The 17,825-nt window shown below is 41.5% G+C and overlaps 1 protein-coding gene across 3 annotated transcripts in view; it reads left to right on the top strand.

Moving 5' to 3' along the window:
• Window positions 1-17,825, top strand: part of CPEB3 (cytoplasmic polyadenylation element binding protein 3) — a 187,718-nt gene that overhangs the window by 123,922 nt on the left and 45,971 nt on the right. For all 3 annotated transcript variants that reach the window (XM_012801395.2, XM_023509502.1, XM_023509504.1), the window contains one exon: window positions 3,180-3,298. In XM_012801395.2, the coding sequence (XP_012656849.2) occupies window positions 3,180-3,298 (119 nt within the window). The remainder of the gene's footprint in view (window positions 1-3,179; window positions 3,299-17,825) is intronic.

Raw genomic sequence — 17,825 nt, 5'->3', positions numbered from 1 at the left:
TCCCAGCTACTCAGGAGGCTGAGGCAAGAGAATCACCTAAACCCAGGAGTTGGAGGTTGTTGTGAGCTGTGATGCCACAGCACTCTACCAAGGGTGATAAAGTAAGACTCTGTCTCTAAGAAGGAGAAAAAAAGCCATCCTGAAGTGGGACATTCCATGGGAAAGGAGACGAAGTTGTTGGTAGACTTTTCTTGTGGGTAATAATATTTGTAGCAGGCTTTTATGGCTCCCAGTCTGGAGGCCTTCCAGAACCAAGGGTCTGGAGAAAAGCCTACCTCACTGAGCATGCCCCATTGCCAAGGCCTTTTTGATGTGCCGTGCATAGTTCAGTATGCACACCCCCTCTAAGGGTGAGATCTCCAATGTGCTTCTTATGACCTTTGTGGAGTATCTATATCAGTATTTACTCTGGTAACTCAAGAGGTTTGAGAGAATCTGCTGAGACATCCTCTTCGTGATATTTGCATTTTTTAACCTCATCTTTAATGTTCTCTTTGGCATGTAGAATTAATGTTCTAACATTAAATGAAGACACTGAATTTTTAATAGATTCACTGGGACTTAGTGATAGTTTGATATTGTTTGCAAAAACAAGATATGAAGAAATGATGTATTATCTTTTCTGGCTTTGCAGTTAGGTTTTATTTTTCCTGCCTAGCCACCTGCTGAATCCTCTGACCCATCTAGCCTGGGGCTAAAGACCAGAAGCCAGCTGAGGGTCCTACCACCTCAGCAGCATTTCTTGCAGCTAGATGCCCACCCATTCAGCTTGGAGCCTCTGTTGTGAATTGACTTCTGCCTGTGGCATTGGCCACTCTCTGATGTGCTAGAAGTGGCTGGTCTTTTTACTGCAGTGTTTCCTTGGATGCTATGTATATTGCTTGAGGAGTTGGAGAAAAGGCTAAGAAAAAGAATAGCCATATCCTTTGCCCCTGTCATTTTGTGCTGTCCAGGACTTCAGAGAATTTTGCTTCTGAGCCAGTTTATTTTTTTTCCAAAGGAGAACTTCTTTTTATTTATTTTTTTATTTTATCATTGTTTTTTAAACAGAGCCTCAAGCTGTTGCCCTGGGTAGAGTGCTGTGGCATCACAGCTCATAGCAACCTCCAACTCCTGGACTTAAGCAATTCTCCTGCCTCCACCTCCTAAGTAGCTGGGACTACAGGCAACCTCCACAACACCAGGCTATTTTTTGGTTGCAGCCATCATTGTTGTTTGGTGGGCTGGGCTGGATTCTAACCCGCCAGCTCAAGGGTATTTGGCTGGCGCCTTAGCCAGTTGAGCCACAGGCACCAAGCCTAACCAGTTTATTTTGAATTAAATATCTTTGTTGTGTGAGAATCTCCTGTACATTAGAGATTTAGCAAACCAGCAAGGTTGTAGAATGGTTGAATAGTTAAGTACTCGGGCTTAGACTAATTCCTGATAGGCCTTTGCTCAATAGTTATTCTTTAATGCCAATGTGGCAGCAAGTGTCAGAGTTGGCCTCTTGAGTATCTCTTGTCCTCTTTTTGAATTCTTTGCTGATTCTCCCAATCAGGGTCTTTGCTCCTCAGGACTTCTGTGGCACTTTTTTTGTCCCTATTTGTCTCCCTCAGCTTTCTAGTGAATAGTTAATCATCTAAGTATCTGTTTCATCTACTTTGTAAGTTTCTTTTCTTTTCTTTTTTTTTTTTTTGCAGTTTTTTGGCTGGGGGCTAGGTTTGAACCCGCCATGTCCACGTATGGGGCAGCGCCCTACTCTTTTGAGCCGTAGGCACCACCCCTCTTTTTTTTTTTTTGGAGACAGTTTCACTCTGTCGCCCTTGGTAGAGTGCCGTGGCATCACATCCCATAACACCCTCCAACTCTTGGACTTAAGAGAGTCTCTTGCATCAGCCTCCCAAGTAGCTGGAATTACAGATGCCCACCACTAATACCTGGCTATTTTTTTTAGAAATGGGTTCTCGCTCTTTCTTAGGCTAGTCTCGAACTCTTCAGCTCAAGCCATCCACCCACCTTGGCCTCCCAGAGTGCTAGGATTACAGGCATGAGCCACTGTACCCATCTACTTCATAAATTTCTTGACATCAGGATCCTAGTCTTGCTCATTTTAGCTTTCTTATAATCTGTAGATTGTGTCCTGCTTGTAACAGTTGCTCAATAAATTTTATAAAATTAAACAGAACAAAACTAGTGTGTCCATGGAAATCCTGCAGTTAGCTCCCACATTGCAGGAAGAGAAAGAGAATACCATCATCAAAAGCAATATGTAAAGACACACCAGCCTATTGTTGGGTTTTTTTAAAAAACAACTTTGTTGAGATTTAATGCAATTCACATATCATATAGTTTACCAATTTAAAGTATATGTTTCAATGGTTTTCAGTGTGTTTGTAGAGTTGTGCAGCCATCACTCTGGTCAATTTTAACATCCCCCAAAGAAACCCCACACCTATTCCTTCCAGCTCCTAATCATAGGCAATCACTAATCTGTTTTTATGTCTTGATCGATTTGCCCATTCCATACATATTAGTATTTATTTTGTCTGGCTTCTTTCACTTAACCTTCTATTTTTAAGTTTCATCCCTGCTGTAGCATGTGGCAAGCATAGAGCTTAGTGAAATTGGAAGGCAGGTGATGCTTGAATCTCCTGGCTACTAGTTAGCTATAGTTAAAGCCAAGGGTGAGTCTTCCTGCCCACATTAGGGATAACCTGACCCATTTTATTTTATTTATTTATTTTTGAGATAGAGTCTCACTATGTAACCCTGGGTAGAGTGCTGTGGTGTCACAGCTCACAGCAACCTCCAACTCCTGGGCTTAAGTAATTCTCTTGCCTCAGCCTCCCAAGTAGCTGGGACTACAGGTGCCCTCCACAATGCCCAGCTATTTTTTAGTTGTAGTTGTCATTGTTGTTTGGCAGGTCCAAGCTGAGTTTGAACCCACCAGTTCCGGTGCATGTGGCTGGCGCCCTAGCTGCTTCAGCTACAGGTGCCGAGCCAACCTGACCTATTTAGTGGAAATTCCACAGAGGTATTCTGAACTTGCTTTCCTGAGTAATTATGAAAATGAAACAAGGCAGTATCTATGAGTAACTAACATAGTGCCTGGCACATGAGAGCCTCAAGTTCCTTTGTCCCACTTAAACTTTAATTTACTGATTCCTCCCTACTCTTTTGTTTTTGTTCTTTCCAAGGCTATGCTTTTCTGCTGTTCCAGGAGGAGAGCTCAGTGCAAGCTTTGATAGATGCCTGCTTAGAAGAAGATGGGAAACTATACCTGTGTGTATCAAGCCCCACCATCAAGGATAAGCCGGTAAGTAACATGCAGGCAGCTGTTGCTTTTCCAAAGCACATATGCGATTAGAATGGATGATCTCCTCCTCCTCCTCCTAATGGAAATGCTAGTAACTCCGGATCCTCTTGCCTAGCTTGACCTAGCTACGTAGTAGAATTGGACTGTTGTCGATGGTGGGAAACTAATAACAAATTATTTAGTATTTCATTTTATACCTTTAGAACCTTGTATAAACAAATGTGCCCTTGTCTTCCACTTTACAGCTCTCTTTTAAGGTAATTCCTATTCAGAAACTCTGAATTGAGATAAATAATGCTCTTACATATTTGGCAGCTGTTTCCTTTCATTATTTCAGATCAGGGACAAGAGCAGTTTATTTTTAAAAAAGATCATAATTGTTGATGCTTATGTGCCTTTCAGTGTAAGACATTGTGCTGGGCGATACCCATAGCTAGCCAAATAGAGCCTTCTGGGCCAGGAGCTCACACACTAAAATGGATAGTTTTAATGAGGCAGGAGAGGGGGAAGACAGAGAACATAGAGCTGAAACCCTAAAACAGATTTTGTGGTTAAAAATTTGTGGTTTCTAAGCCAGAGTGTGAGTAAGTCCTTGGTAAAGAAGGAATACTGCTTCCTTTTTCCAAGAGCGGTAGGTATCAGTGGAGAAGGGACAAGACCATATTTAGAGCAGAAGAAAAGAAGTTGGTTAACATAGCAGAAGCAGGGCTCCAGGAAAAGTTGGCAAGAGTGGGAGTGGGGTGAGTTTGTGTGTCAAGTTTGAACATAGAGTAGAAAATAGAGTAAAAATAGTGGTGTAGAAAGGGCAAGAAACCAGAGCACCGTGTACCACAGGGCCTGCAGCAGCCCCTGTAAACCTTGCGCCAGAAGAGTGGGGCTTGCTTGGCAATTAGGTTTATCCTCAGAAATGTGCATGGGGAAAGAATTGGGTTGGTTATAGAAGTTCCCAGTTTGAGTCTTGACTGTAACATTTACATATCTGCTTGGCTTTAACTAACTTGCCTAATCCTTTCTGAATTTTGGTTTCCTTACCTGGAAAATGGAAGAATAATCATTCTTTTCTGGCTTGATGAGAGCCTCAGACAAGAAGAAATTGAATATGAAAGTGTTTGGTAGAGTCAAGAACTTGTACAAATGTTAAGTGGCTGATGTTACCAGTCCGGTACAGTGCTGTGGGATTCAGGAAAGCAAGGTTAGAGATCAGCTACCTGATCTGTTGAGCAGGATGATGACATCTAGAACAGGGTTTACAGTTGGTTGCGAAAGAGTGATATTGGGACTTGACCATCCATAAGGGGGAGACTTCAGCATTTAAAGCCGAAGTGGGGCTTAGTGCCTGTAGCTCAAGCGGCTAAGGCACCAGCCACATACACCAGAACTGGCAGGTTCAAATCCAGCCTGGGCCTGCCAAAGTACAGGCAAAAAGTACAACCAAAAAATAGCTGGGCATTGTGGCGGGCTCCTGTAGTCCCGACTACTTGGGAGGCTGAGGCAAGAGAATGGCTTAAGCCCAGGAGTTGGAGGTTGTTGTGAGCTGTGACGCCATGGCACTCTACCCAGGGTGACAGCTTGAGGCTCTGTCCCCAAAAATAAATAAATAAAGTAGAAGAGGGAACCACTAAAGAATGGGGATATTGATTGAATCATAGAAGAGTGATTAAATGATACAGAAAAATAAGCAAGGATTTTAGCCAAAGTGAAAGTGCCACTATAATTTTCAAAGTTTGGGACTATTGCCAAATTTTGGTAACAGTGACAATGTTGGATAGGGTAGCTGTGCAAGTGGAAAATTACAGGAGGAAGCAGTGTGTATGTGGCAGGGGAAGAATAGGGAACCTTTGTTAACTTTGATCTTTATTTAAATACAGTAGTAGGTTGTGTATGATGTGGGAGGCATGGGGCTAAAATAATGGGAATGTATAGTGTTTCATTGGAATAAATGACAACAAAGCTGATATAACTTCTCTAAGCCTCTTTGGAGTAGTGGGAGGTGAGAAAGTGTGTACCCCTATTAGATGTCTGACAGGTAAATGATCAACCTCCAGAGAGCTTTGCTCATGCACTATGGAGATACGCATTTTTATATATAAAAAGGCAGAGGGATAGAAGTACACTTTGAGGTACTAATGTCCATAGTAAGTTAAGAAGCTACTGAAGCGCGAGGCAAAGGGATAGGAGTTGAGCATGCAGGGCTTATGTACTTTGGAAGCATCATGTCATTGGCTCTGTAGAGAAGGAAGATAGTGTGTCTTGTATGGAAGCCCTCAGCTTGATAGGATGTCTCTTGAGAGAGAAACAAGCAGCAGAAGTTGCAGATGGAGGTGGTGTGGAGGCAACACCAATAGTATTATTTTCAATTCTAAACACATGTATTACCCTTGACCTGAAGGACTTTTGAAAATAATTAGTGTCATTATCTGTTTTGGAAATGTTTGTGGGGAAACTTACTTTCATGTATGTGTTTCAGCAAATTTCTGCCTTAAGGCGGTTTTCATTTTCTGAGCTCAAGAGCAGCAGTTTTATTGTAGCTTGGTGAATTTTAAATGGTGATTGCTAGTCACACATTTCTTTGACCCAGATATACTCAGAATTTCCAGCATAAACAGTTTGAGTAAAACTTAGAATGGTTAAAACATGTGAAAAGAAAAAGGGGGAAAAAAAACTTAGAATGGGAAACATAAAAGTCCTCAAATGCATAATTTTAATGAACTGGGTACATTTTGGGTTCTAGCTCTTTCAGGTCCATTTTTGAAACCTTCTCTTTCTTGCCTTTAGCTTCATATCTACCACTCCCAGCCTCGTTTGATCATATTTCCCTACCTAGGTTCTGATACATTCCACCTCATTGTGGACAAGAAAAAAAAAAAAAGAGCTGGGTTGAACCTTGGGAGTAAATGAGAACTTTGGCAATAGCTCAAGGCAAAGTCAACCTTTGGAGCTCATTCACCAAACTTTTTTTGAGCTATGGCTCTTCCTTGCTTCTACCTTTTGGTTTAAGTAGCCTTCATTCCCTACCTTTCAGGATCCCAGTACCCTCATTCTGTTGTTTAGTTCTCTCTGACCCTTCTTAGATTTCCCCTTAAAAATAAGCCATGTTCCAAAATGACCTTGAAGGTCTTCTACCCTTTGTCTGTCTTTATCTTTCCTTTCCCTCAGACTCTCATTCATTTTGAGTATATCAGGTTAATCAGATTGTTTTTCTAGTGCAGACCCTGATGGCAAGGGTCCCTTTCGCCTGTCTTGTCCAGTACCATGTTTATTTTTAACTCAAATGAATTCCAAATTAGTGGATTTCAGGTTGTATTAGGGAAATATTTTTGGTCAGTGATTACCTTTCATTAAATGACTCTACTCAGACTATTGTCTGTATAAGTTTGGTCCTGAAAGATAATAGAAGGAACTATATTTATCCCAAAGAGTGGCGAGACAAATTGGCAAGAGCAGGAGCTGTGTTGCAAAGCTTCTCTATCTGTGATTTTTTTTTCCTCCTCCAGCGAAGGGAGTCCATACCTCAGGTGTCCCAGCCACATCAAAAGATAGCTGTGTCCATGTGCAGGCTTCCCGTAAAGTAGGCCAACATTGTAGACAATGGTCTCTCACATCAATGTGACTCTACTTTTTGAATATATAAATAGATTGAACCTGAAGGTTCAGACAGTAAGCTGATAGAACAAGAGACCTTGAAGATCTAGCAGAGATAGAGGTGAAAAAGAATAACCTTGAAAAGGAGATGTTTATGGCGCTAGAAGACGTTAGCAAACACCTTGAAAGGAAGTATCAGAAGTTTTCTGCTTCCTTCTCCTCACAGTTTATATCACACAACTTCTATGTATCCCCAAATGGAAGTGTGCTTATATGGGGGTCTCTTGTTTATGTTATTGTTCAGATAACATGATCATTGCTTAAACTTGAAAAACAAAAATTGAAAAGAAATGCTTAAGTCAAACTGATTCCAGTTTGTATATCAGTCATCAGATTGTACCCCAGAAATGTATACAGCTATGATTTTAATTAAAAATCAAATTTAAAAAATCAAAAAAATTGAAAAGAAGGGTAAAAATAAGGAATTTGGAAATAAAGGCTAGTTTAATCCTTCTGTGTTTAATTCCATCCACTGTGTCTGTCATTCTGGTCTCTCCTCCCCCCATTCAGGATCTCTAGCACTTTTAATCATTCCTCTTTAGTTACAAAAGTAATCCATATCCTTTTGCCCATGATTTAAGACCGTCCTAGTCTGGCTTCAGTTTTTTTTCCAACTATACCTTTTTCTACTTTACTTCTGAACCCCACGTTCTAAACAAACTGAAATATTTCTGCTCCCTTCTCAATTTCTAATTCCTACCCTTATTTCAAGATTCCTCTCAAATCCTATCCCTTTCCTGAATCCTTCCCTGATCACTATACCATCTATAGGGAATCATACCTATTTTATAGCTACCTCCAGTCCCACAGAGCCATCTTTTTAAAATGGTGTACCTGCCTTCAAGCTATGTTTGAGTATCTACTAGGGTCAGGGCACAATGCTGATTACTGTGAATTTATTATGAATTGACATAAATCTTGTGTTCAAAAAGTGAATGTATACTGGTTAGATATACAGATATACAGAATGTCTATGGAGCCTGGCACATAAGTATACGTCTCCAATCAGAGGCTCCAAGAACACTTTCACATAAGAGGTTCTCAAATATTTGTCAAATTAAGAAAAATAAAACAATGAAAGTAAGGTTTTGGAGAGTTCATAGATGTACTTAGAGTGAAGAAAGAAACTTCCTGGATGAAGTGTCATTTGGTTGAGGAAGGTTGGAGAGAATGTGGAGTTGGCCAAGAGAAAGGTGAAGGCATGGAGAGTAGATATTTTAGGGGAAGGCAAGAAAATGAACAAAGAAGGCTCGGCGCCTGTGCCTCAAGTGGCTAAGGCGCCAGCCACGTACACCTAAGGTGGCGGGTTCAAATCCAGCCCCAGCCCGCCAAACAACAATGACGGCTGTAACCAAAAAATAGCCAGGCGTTGTGGTGGGCGCCTGTGGTCCCAGCTGCTTGGGAGGCTGAGGCAGGAGAATCGCTTAAGCCCAGGAGTTGGAGGTTGCTGTGAGCTGTGATGCCACACACTCTACTCAGGGGGACAGCTTGAGGCTCTGTCTCAAAAAAAGAAAGAAAAAGAAAAGAAAATGAACAAAGAAATGAGAAATTGTGTAACATTTAGGTTGGTTAGATGGAGCACAAATGTATGAAAAGGAATAGAGAGGAATTAAATTGGGGAAAGTAGGTAGCAGCTAAGTTATAGGACACCTTGACTGATTTCCTCAGTCCTTTGCGGTATTTTCACTATTTCATTATCCACCTACTGCTTCCTAAAACATAACTATAATTTCACTTTGGCCCAGTCAAATCTAATTTTGTGTGTCCATCATAGAATTCATAATCATATCAGCCTATGTGTAATATCCCTCCTAGGAAATCTTTTTTTTTTTTTTTTTTGAGACAGAGCCTCAAGCTGAGCCCCTGGGTAGAGTGCTTTGGCTTCACTGCTCACAGCAACCTCCAACTCCTGGGCTCAAGCGAGTCTTCTGCCTCCGCCTCCCAAGTAGCTGGGACCACAGGTGCCCACCACAACACCTGGCTATTTTTTGGTTGCAGCCATTATTGTTGTTTGGCAGGCCCAGGCTGGATTCGAACCCGCCACCTTAGGTATATGTAGCTGGTGCCTTAGCCTCTTCAGCCACAGGCGCCAAGCCCCTCCTAGGAAATCTTTAGCATTTCTGGCCATGTTGATTTTTGTATTTTGAATTCTTGGCCTAAATTTGTGGATTTGGGTGCCTTTCATCATAGGAATTTCCCCAAAGAAGGAATTCCTTTTCTATAATGAGAGAAGTATCTCCTGCTCATAAAAAAATCCTATTTTTTGTCCTAAATCTCTAAATTTGCAGAGTTTTTTAGTGCTTGAGTCTTTAGAAGCTATATTCCTTTTCCAGGGAGATCTAAAAGATTCTGCACTGCCAATGTACTAAATGGTAGCTAATAGACAATACAGCCGATGCTGTCCCTTAAAGGATCACATTCAGTGTTTTCCAAAGTGTGTTCTGAACTCTTGTTCAGTCAAAGACTAGTCTCTTGAGATGATCATGGAATACAAAAGTTTTGCTTATAACAGTAGTTGTCCTTTTTTGAGCATTCCACTTTTTCTCTTACTTATAGGTTCTGTATCCAAAAACACTTTGTAAAACACTGATACATTAAATTTCTGAGAAGTCTTAATCCAGCATTTTGGATACCTGCTTTGGGGACAATACTTGCCCAGATTCCTGTGAAATTAGTATTCCATGAAACTCACTCAAAGAATAGGCTTCTTCCCAGGAAAAACTTAGGCAACCTGAAATGTTATGTGTGCATTCCTCTCAGAGTTTTAATAATCAGCATGCCAGTAACAATATCCTTGTCCGAGTACCATGGAGCTGAAAATACACATTTATGTAGACCCTGGACAAAATTGTCTGGCTGAGATGCGAGCTTGTCTAGGAGATTGCCTGAGGATTGCCTGAACCTAGAATTTAAAATAGCTGAACATAGTTGGTTTCATTGCTATATCATTCCTCTTGAGCTTTTCTAACTGCTGGGTTTGTTGCTAGATCTAAGATGCGTGTTGGTCATTTCTTAATGCATCGCAAATGGGCAAAATGTGTTTGGAGAGAAGAGAGTGGTTAATCGCTCATTAGTGTACATACATTTTGACTTGTCCCGGAGCCTATCTGAAAGCTATAATTGTGGCCACCAGCCAGGAGGACAGGTTGCTTTGTAGGCACACAACATGATTGCAGTGGAAAGGCTATATTTAGACTTTGGATCAGATAAACCTGGAATTCAGTCCTCAGATGACTTGACTTAGCTTCCTTATCTCTAACGTGGAGATAATTTTTTTTTTTTTTTTGCAATTTTTGGCCGGGGCTGGGTTTGAACCCGCCACCTTCAGCATATGGGGCCAGCACCCTACTCCTTTGAGCCACCGGCACCGTCCTAAGTGGAGATAATTTTTAAAGTCTATGTGTGGTGACATTTAAGTGTCACTATGTGTAAAATGCCTAGCACATTCTGAAGCCAGCATGGCTAAAAGAAAAAAAAAATGCCTAGCATAGTGGTACAATATAAGTACTCACAAGTGCTGGCAGTGTCTTTTTTCTTTCAAAAGGGAATCAGCTATTATTCTTATGTTTTCTAAGTGATGTGGAAGCATCAGCAGTAATGATGAACATTGGGTAATTCCCATCACTGAGTGGGTTATCTGGTGGCATCAAAAATTTGTGCTGATTAAGTCCAAGCCCTTGAGCAGCCACTGATGACCAAACGTACTATATTTCCATGCACTGATCCCACAAGAATATGTCCAGCAGCTGCTCAACAGCTCACTCTGTTGCCCAGGCTAGAGTGCCATGGCCTCAGCCTAGCACACAGAAACCTCAAACTCCTGGGTTCAAGGCACCTGCCACAATGCCTGGCTACTTTTTCTATTTTTATTTTTATTTATTTATTTTTGAGACGGACTCTCATTCAGTTTCCCTGGGTCAAGTGCCATGGTGTCGTACCTCATAGCAACCTCAAACTTTTAGGCTCAAGAAATCCTCCTGCTTCAGCCTCCTGCATAGCTGGGACTACAGGTATCTGCCACAACACCAGGCTAGTTTTTTTATTTTTAGTAGAGAAGAGACAGGGTCTCACTCTTGCTCAGGTTGGAAATTTTTCTATTTTTAGTAGAGATGGGATCTTGCTCTTGCTCAGGCTGTTCTTTAACTCCTGAGCTCAAGTTATGCTCTGGCCTTGGCCTCCCAGAGTGCTAGGATTACAGGCATGAGCCACCGCAACCAGCCAGCAGCTGCGTTTCTATATCTCAGATCACTCTCTTCACACCAGTGAAAACTACCTTCAAGAGGCATTGGATATACAGGAAAGCCTTTGTTTACTTGCCAAATCTACACAAAGTGCTCACTAAAGGTCAGGTACTATGCTGGGCAGTTGTGATCCACACAGATATGTCGTCTCAGCCTTAGAGGATTGTGGAGTCCAGTGGAGGGAAATAGACATGTGAACGAAGGAGCCACAGGTGCTGTGATAGAAGTATCACGGGAAGTAGTTGCAGTGAGGGGAAGTGCTCAAAGGGCAGAGTGGTCACCTGTTCTTGAGCCACTCAGGTAGGCCTTTTGAGAGAAGGCGATGATTTGAGCTATCTGACTATACCATTTACTTGATAATGGCTTTATTAAATCAAGTATAGTGCAAAGATATAGATAATAACGTTCACAGTGCAGTTTATACTGCTCTGTTTCGCCACTGTAGCCTTATAAAGCAGCATACTGAGGGCTGTGTTTGAATTGCTCGCCAGGAACTGCAGGTCCTTGCATCAGGCGAGCTCTTCACTTGGTGCAGGTGGCAGAGGTTTTCTTTTCATGTCTGAATTGTTTTCTAAACCTGATGGTAGACTTGGAGCATCCAGGGAGGAGAGCATGAAAGGGTTACTGTTGTTTTCCTGTCTAGAAAGAAATGTGGCTATTTTGATGAAGTTCTCTAGGGCCTACTTATATCTATGGAAATGGAGGAATAGCCTAAGCGTGAGAATTATAGCTTTTCCCTTGAGGCCTGATGAATTCTCACTGAAAGCCCCAAAGCTACAGAATTCTTGTTGCGGCTAAAAAGACTCAAATCAGCTGTTAGGTTCCTTTCTTTCCACTTCCCCCAGAAGGTACAGAGGGGCATCTCCTTTTCCTCACCAACAGGTGAAGAGTGGCACTTTAGAATAATATGTAGCATCTAAACTCCTAGAAATTGGCAGACCTGTTCATTAGGGAGCTGTGTGGTAAAAATTACATCAAAATGAGACACCAAACATGAATGTACTTTGAAGAGTCCAAACCACAATTATTGTGTGGCTGTTAGTTTTTATGGTGGTTAGTAATAAACCAACTCCTTATACCATTGAAGAGATAAAGATGCCTTACAAACCACAAACTAGTTTATTTCTGATACTGCTGGGGGCACTCCAGTCATTCTATGATGCTTAAAATAGAATTGCTGACAGCTGGAGTGGGTCTGGGTTCATTACCACTGCAACTGTGCTGTTGCAGCTGTATGTCAGCAGACCTAGGTTTAGCTGACTCATCCTGGTTATTGGGATGAGCTGGGATGCTGCTGCCTGTTGGGGAGAGCAGTCCTGATAGTTCTGCAGTATTGTTTTTCTGATTCATGTAGACTAAAAGGATTGTAGGATTACAGAGAGAAAAATGGAGACTTTTTCCTAAAGAGCTAGAGTTTGAAGGGTACTAAAAAGAGGAAAAAGGAAACCAGAGGGGTTTGGGGGCAGAAGGAGGAGGGAAGAGCTAAGCTCTGAGGCAGGTTCTTTATGGGAAAGAGAACAAATGACTGAGAGGGAATCCGGTCAGGTAGTTTCTCGAGCTGGGCCCGTTTGCTCTGTAGACACTGAACAGTTTGGTTGCTTTTTGGAGCTGCCTTGAGATGAACATATGAAAACAAATGCATTGTGTGGTGGGGTGTGTATGTGATGGTGTTATAACCTAAGGAGGTGACCAGCAGAGATAAAGTATAGGGTGAGATGTTCAAAATGAGTGCAAGATGACATTGGTAGATGGATGTCTAAATTAAATTGTGGTCTAAACTAGGAGAATTCTAGAGCTATAGGGAGATTTAGTCATGTTTAGAAATTTGAAGGTTTGAGTTTTATGTTTTAAAATTGTTCTTATTAAAACTGTGTTTTTTGATGGGTGCTTTGGCACATGCCTGTAATCCTAGCACTCTGGGAGGCTGAGGCAGGTGGATTACCTGAACTCAGGAGTTCGAGACCAGCCTGAGCAAGAGTGAGATCCTATCTCTAAAAAAAAAATAGCTAGGCATTGTGGCGGATGCCTGTAGTCCCAGCTACTTGGAGGCTGAAGCAAGAGGATCACTTGAGCCCAAGTATTTGAGGTTGCTCTGAGCTATGTTGTGACAGCACTCTACTGAGGGTGACAAAGTAAGACTCTGTCTCAAAAAAAAAAGGCAAAACAAAACCGTGGTTTTCCTTTTCCTGTAATTAAAGACCCAGCAACAGTGCCTTTTATTATTTAATTGTAACTGAGAAGTTTTTATACATTTTCAGTGACATTTTCTTTTCTGTTGATAGGGTCTTATTCTGTTGCCTATGCTAGCATACGGTGGCATCATCATAGATCACTGCAACCTCAAATCCTGGGTGTAAGCAGTCCTCCCTCCTCCATCTCCTGAGTAGCTGAGACTACAGGAGTGTACCACTAGGCCTGGCTTTATTGGGGGGAGGGGAGAGAGATAGGGTCTCACCATGTTGCTCAGGCTAGTCCCAAATTCCTGGCCTCAAATGATCCTCCTTCCTTGGCTTCCCAAAGTGCTGGGATTATAGTCATAAACCACCACGCCCAGCCATATAGCTTTCTGTCTAAAGAAGTAACCCCTATTGCATTTCTTAAATTTTTTCCCTAGCACTTGACCTAATCTTATCCTTGTTAATGACTTTTAGTTTTAAATAGAATGAAACTCTAGTTTTTACATAGAACTATAATTATTTTTATTCATTTTTGATGATAAAGTAGTCAAACTGGTTTGGTAATATATCTTTTATGCAGTTTAGTTAGAAAACTTTTTAATTCTTTGAATATGTAATATTCACATTTATTATACTTTTACCCTTTTAAAGTTAATTTCTATGAAAGCAGCTCTTCAGAGCAATATGAGGAAATAAGTGAGGAAAAGACTTGGGGTAGGCTGGGTGTGGTAGCTCACGCCTGTAATCCTAGCACTCTGAGAGGCTGAGGATTGCTTTAACTTGGGAGTTTAAGACCAGCCTAAGCTAGGGTGGAACCCCGTCTCTACTAAAAATAGAAGAAAAAAATAGCTGGATGTCGGCTCGGCGCCTATAGCTCAACCGGCTAAGGCGCCAGCCACATACACCCAAGGTGGCGGGTTCGAATCCCCAGCCCGGACCCGCCAAAACAACAATGATGGCTGCAACCAAAAAATAGCCGGGCGTTGTGGCGGGCGCCTGTGGTCCCAGCTACTTGGGCGGTGGAGGCAGGAGACTCGCTTGATCCCAGGAGTTGGAGGTTGCTGTGAGCTGTAATGCCACGGCACTCTACCCAGGGGGACAGCTTGAGGCTCTGTCTCAAAAATAAAAAAATAAAAAAATAAAAAAATAAATAGCTGGATGTCATGGTGGGTACCTCTAGTCCCAGCTAATGGGGAAGTTGAGGCATGAGGATCACTTGAGTCCAAGAGTCTGAGGTTGCTGTGAGCTATGATGCCATAGCACTCAACTCCAGGGCAACAAAGTGAGACTCTGTCTCAAAAAATAAAAAAAATAAAAGAGAGAGAAAAGACTTGGGCTGGAGTGAAGTTTCTGAAACATTTTGTTCAACTAGTCATTACCTTATTGTATTATGCCAAAGTTTAGTTTCCTTTTATTTTTATTTTTTTAGAAATGAGGTCTTTCTCTGTTGCCCAGGCTAGAGTGCAGCAGTGCAATTAGAGCTAACTTCAGCCTCCAGATTTAATCGATCCTCCCATCTCAGCCTCCCAAGTATCTAGGATACAGGCATGCTTTACCACATCTGGCTAATTTTTCTTAGTATTTTGAAGATGGAGGTCTTGCTATATTGCCCACACTGGCCTTAAACTCCTATCCTCCTCCTGCCTAGTCACTAGGATTATAGGCATGAGCCATCATGTCCAGCTGTTATGCCAAATTTTTATATACCTATAAGTAAGAAATAATAGGGCAGTATTATCTAAAGTGTGTTGCACTATGCAAAAAATAGATTCTATGGAAATAATTTTGGAAGTACTGGGTTAAACAACATTAAATAGGTTTCTGTAGAATTTCTTGGAGCCTTAAAAACTAAATACATTGATGGATGCCACAAAACTCCAAAGGAAAAGAAAATCTATAGCTTTTCCCAGACTGCCTTTTTTTTTTTTTTTTTGAGACAGAGTCTCACTATGTCACCCTCAGTAGAGTGCCATAGCATCATAGCTCACAGCAACCTCCATCTCTTGGGTTTAAGAGAATCTCTTGCCTCAGCCACCCAAGGAGCTGGGACTAGAAGCACCTGCTATAATGCCCAGCTATTTTTTGTTTCCAGTTGTCATTGTTGTTTAGCAGGCCCAGGCTGGACTCGAACCCACCAACTTCAGTGTGTGTGGCTGGCGCCTTACTCACTGAGCTACAGGTGCCAAGCCTCCCAGACTGCTTATTTGGCAGCCCAACTCTAAGCATTCCACAGAACAAACTTTGGGAAACTTTAAAAAGGAAAATTAGTGCTTTCACTACTAACTGTTGATACTACTAATGCCATATTCTTTTAGATATCTTGAATGCTGATGTTAAAGTCATAGTGTGGTATAAATTAGTATATCATATGACCAAGCTTTGTGTTTGGTTTTTGCCTTTATCTAAAAAGATTTTGCCTTTGGAGATAAACAGTTGTATAAAGCAGATCACTGATTTAGAAGATGAGAACTTAAAAGACACATAATTCAGCCAAAAGTAGATTTCATGATCCTCATGATAGCTTCCAAAAGGAATACACGCTTTACAAAGAAACTAAAGGAAAACCATTTTTTGTATTTTCTCTTGTGAGTGCTAATGGAGCAAAACATTTCATTGTGACTGTATGGTAACTAACCCTTCAAGTCAAAGATCATAGGCTGGGGCCTACGGGAGAAATCAGGTGTCCAGATAGGTTTGTTTAACCTGTATAGTGATTTCTTTTGTGTAGAGACAGAATCTCGCTATGTTGCACCTCTTTGGCCTCCCAAAGTACTGGGGTTACAAGCCTGAGCCACTGCACCCAGCCTATAGTGATTTTTAACATTTAAATTAGTTACCAACATTTTAGAATCTTTTTTTTTTGTAGAGACAGTCTCACTTTATTGCCCTGGGTAGAGTGCCCTGGCATCACACAGCTCACAGCAACCTTCAACTCCTGGGCGTAGGCAATTCTCTTGCCTCAGCCTCCCAAGTAGCTGGGACTACAGGCTACAATGCCTGGCTATTTTTTTGCTGCGATTTGGATGGGTCCAGTTTTGAACCTGCCACCCTCGTTATATGGGGCTGGCACCCTACCCACTGAGCCACAGGCGCCACCCAACATTTCAGAATCTTGATGTTTCACATACAAACATGAATTTCTACAGGTAGGCATGGTGGCTAACACCTATAGTCCCAGTATTTTGGGAGGCCTTGGCAGGAGGATCCTTTGAGACCAGAATTCTAGACCAGCCTAGACAACATAGCAAGCCTCATTTCTACAAAGAAAAATAAAAAAGCCAGAGCTGGGCATAGTAGTTCATGCTGGTAATCCCAGTATTCTGGAAGGCCAAGGTGGGAGGACTGCCTGAGCTCAAGTTTTCAAGACCAGCCTGAGCAAGAGTGAGACACCATCTCTACCCCAAAATTAGAAAAATTAGTGTGGCATGTGCCTGTAATCTCAGCTACATGGGAGGTTTAAGGTTGCAGTGAGCTTTGATGATGCCGCTACACTCTAGACGGGGCGACAGAGAAAGATTCTGTCTCAAAAAAATAAAATATTAGCCAGATGTGGTGGTACATACCATACATAGTCTTAGCTCCTGAGTAGGTTTAGGTGGGAAGATTACCTGAGCACAGTAGTTCAAGGCTGCAATGAGCCGTGATTATGCCATGGCACTCTAGATTGGGCAGCAGAGCAAGACCCTGTCTCTTTCAGAAAAAAAAAAGAAAAATTAGAATTTCTAGCAGGTCTTGAAAAATAGAAAAAGTCTGACAACACATTTGCCGATGATAACTACTTGTTGGAGTTGAGAAGTGCCTGCATTCTTTGGGAGAATGCACTCTAGTGCATTACTGCCTGCCTGCTAACAGTTGTCCTGGTGTTTGACACATTTGTGTTGCCTGTCCAGCCCTGTGGGCATTTGAGTTTGTGTAACTCCTGCTGTAAATATATGATGTGGCCAGAGTAATGGTATGTCCCAAATGAAACTGTAGCACTTCTTTTTAGAGTTACCTTTGTAAACAAATGTGGTCAGGTTACTCCAGGAAGAAGTGCTGTTATCCTGTCAGGATAATTTAAGGGAATCTTAACTATCTCTTGGTGATGTCTGAATGCTTGTTCTTAGGATGCTAAGGTCTTTTTTCTGCCCAGAGCATAGTGTACTTAACAATATACTGGAAGAGTTGTTTCATACTCTCACACATACACAGTTATTTCTACACGGTCTTCCCTTGTATGCGTGGGGGATTGATTTCAGGATCCCTGAGGATACCAAAGTCCAGGGAAGCTTAACTCCCTTATATCAAATGGCACAGTATTTGCATATAACCTATGTACATCCATCCTCTTGTATACTTTAATTATCTCTGGATTACCCAATACAATGTAAATGGGTTGTTATAAAAAAATTATATTTTAAAATTTTGTATTATTTTTACTGCTGTATTGATATTTATTTTACAAATATTTTCTTTTTTTTTTTTTTT

Source organism: Otolemur garnettii, unplaced genomic scaffold, assembly GCF_000181295.1.
Source record: "Otolemur garnettii isolate 467f Iridium unplaced genomic scaffold, OtoGar3 scaffold00008, whole genome shotgun sequence".
Lineage (NCBI taxonomy): Eukaryota > Metazoa > Chordata > Mammalia > Primates > Galagidae > Otolemur > Otolemur garnettii.
Note: the sequence above shows the minus strand (reverse complement) of the source record. Positions and strands in the feature narration are given on the sequence as shown.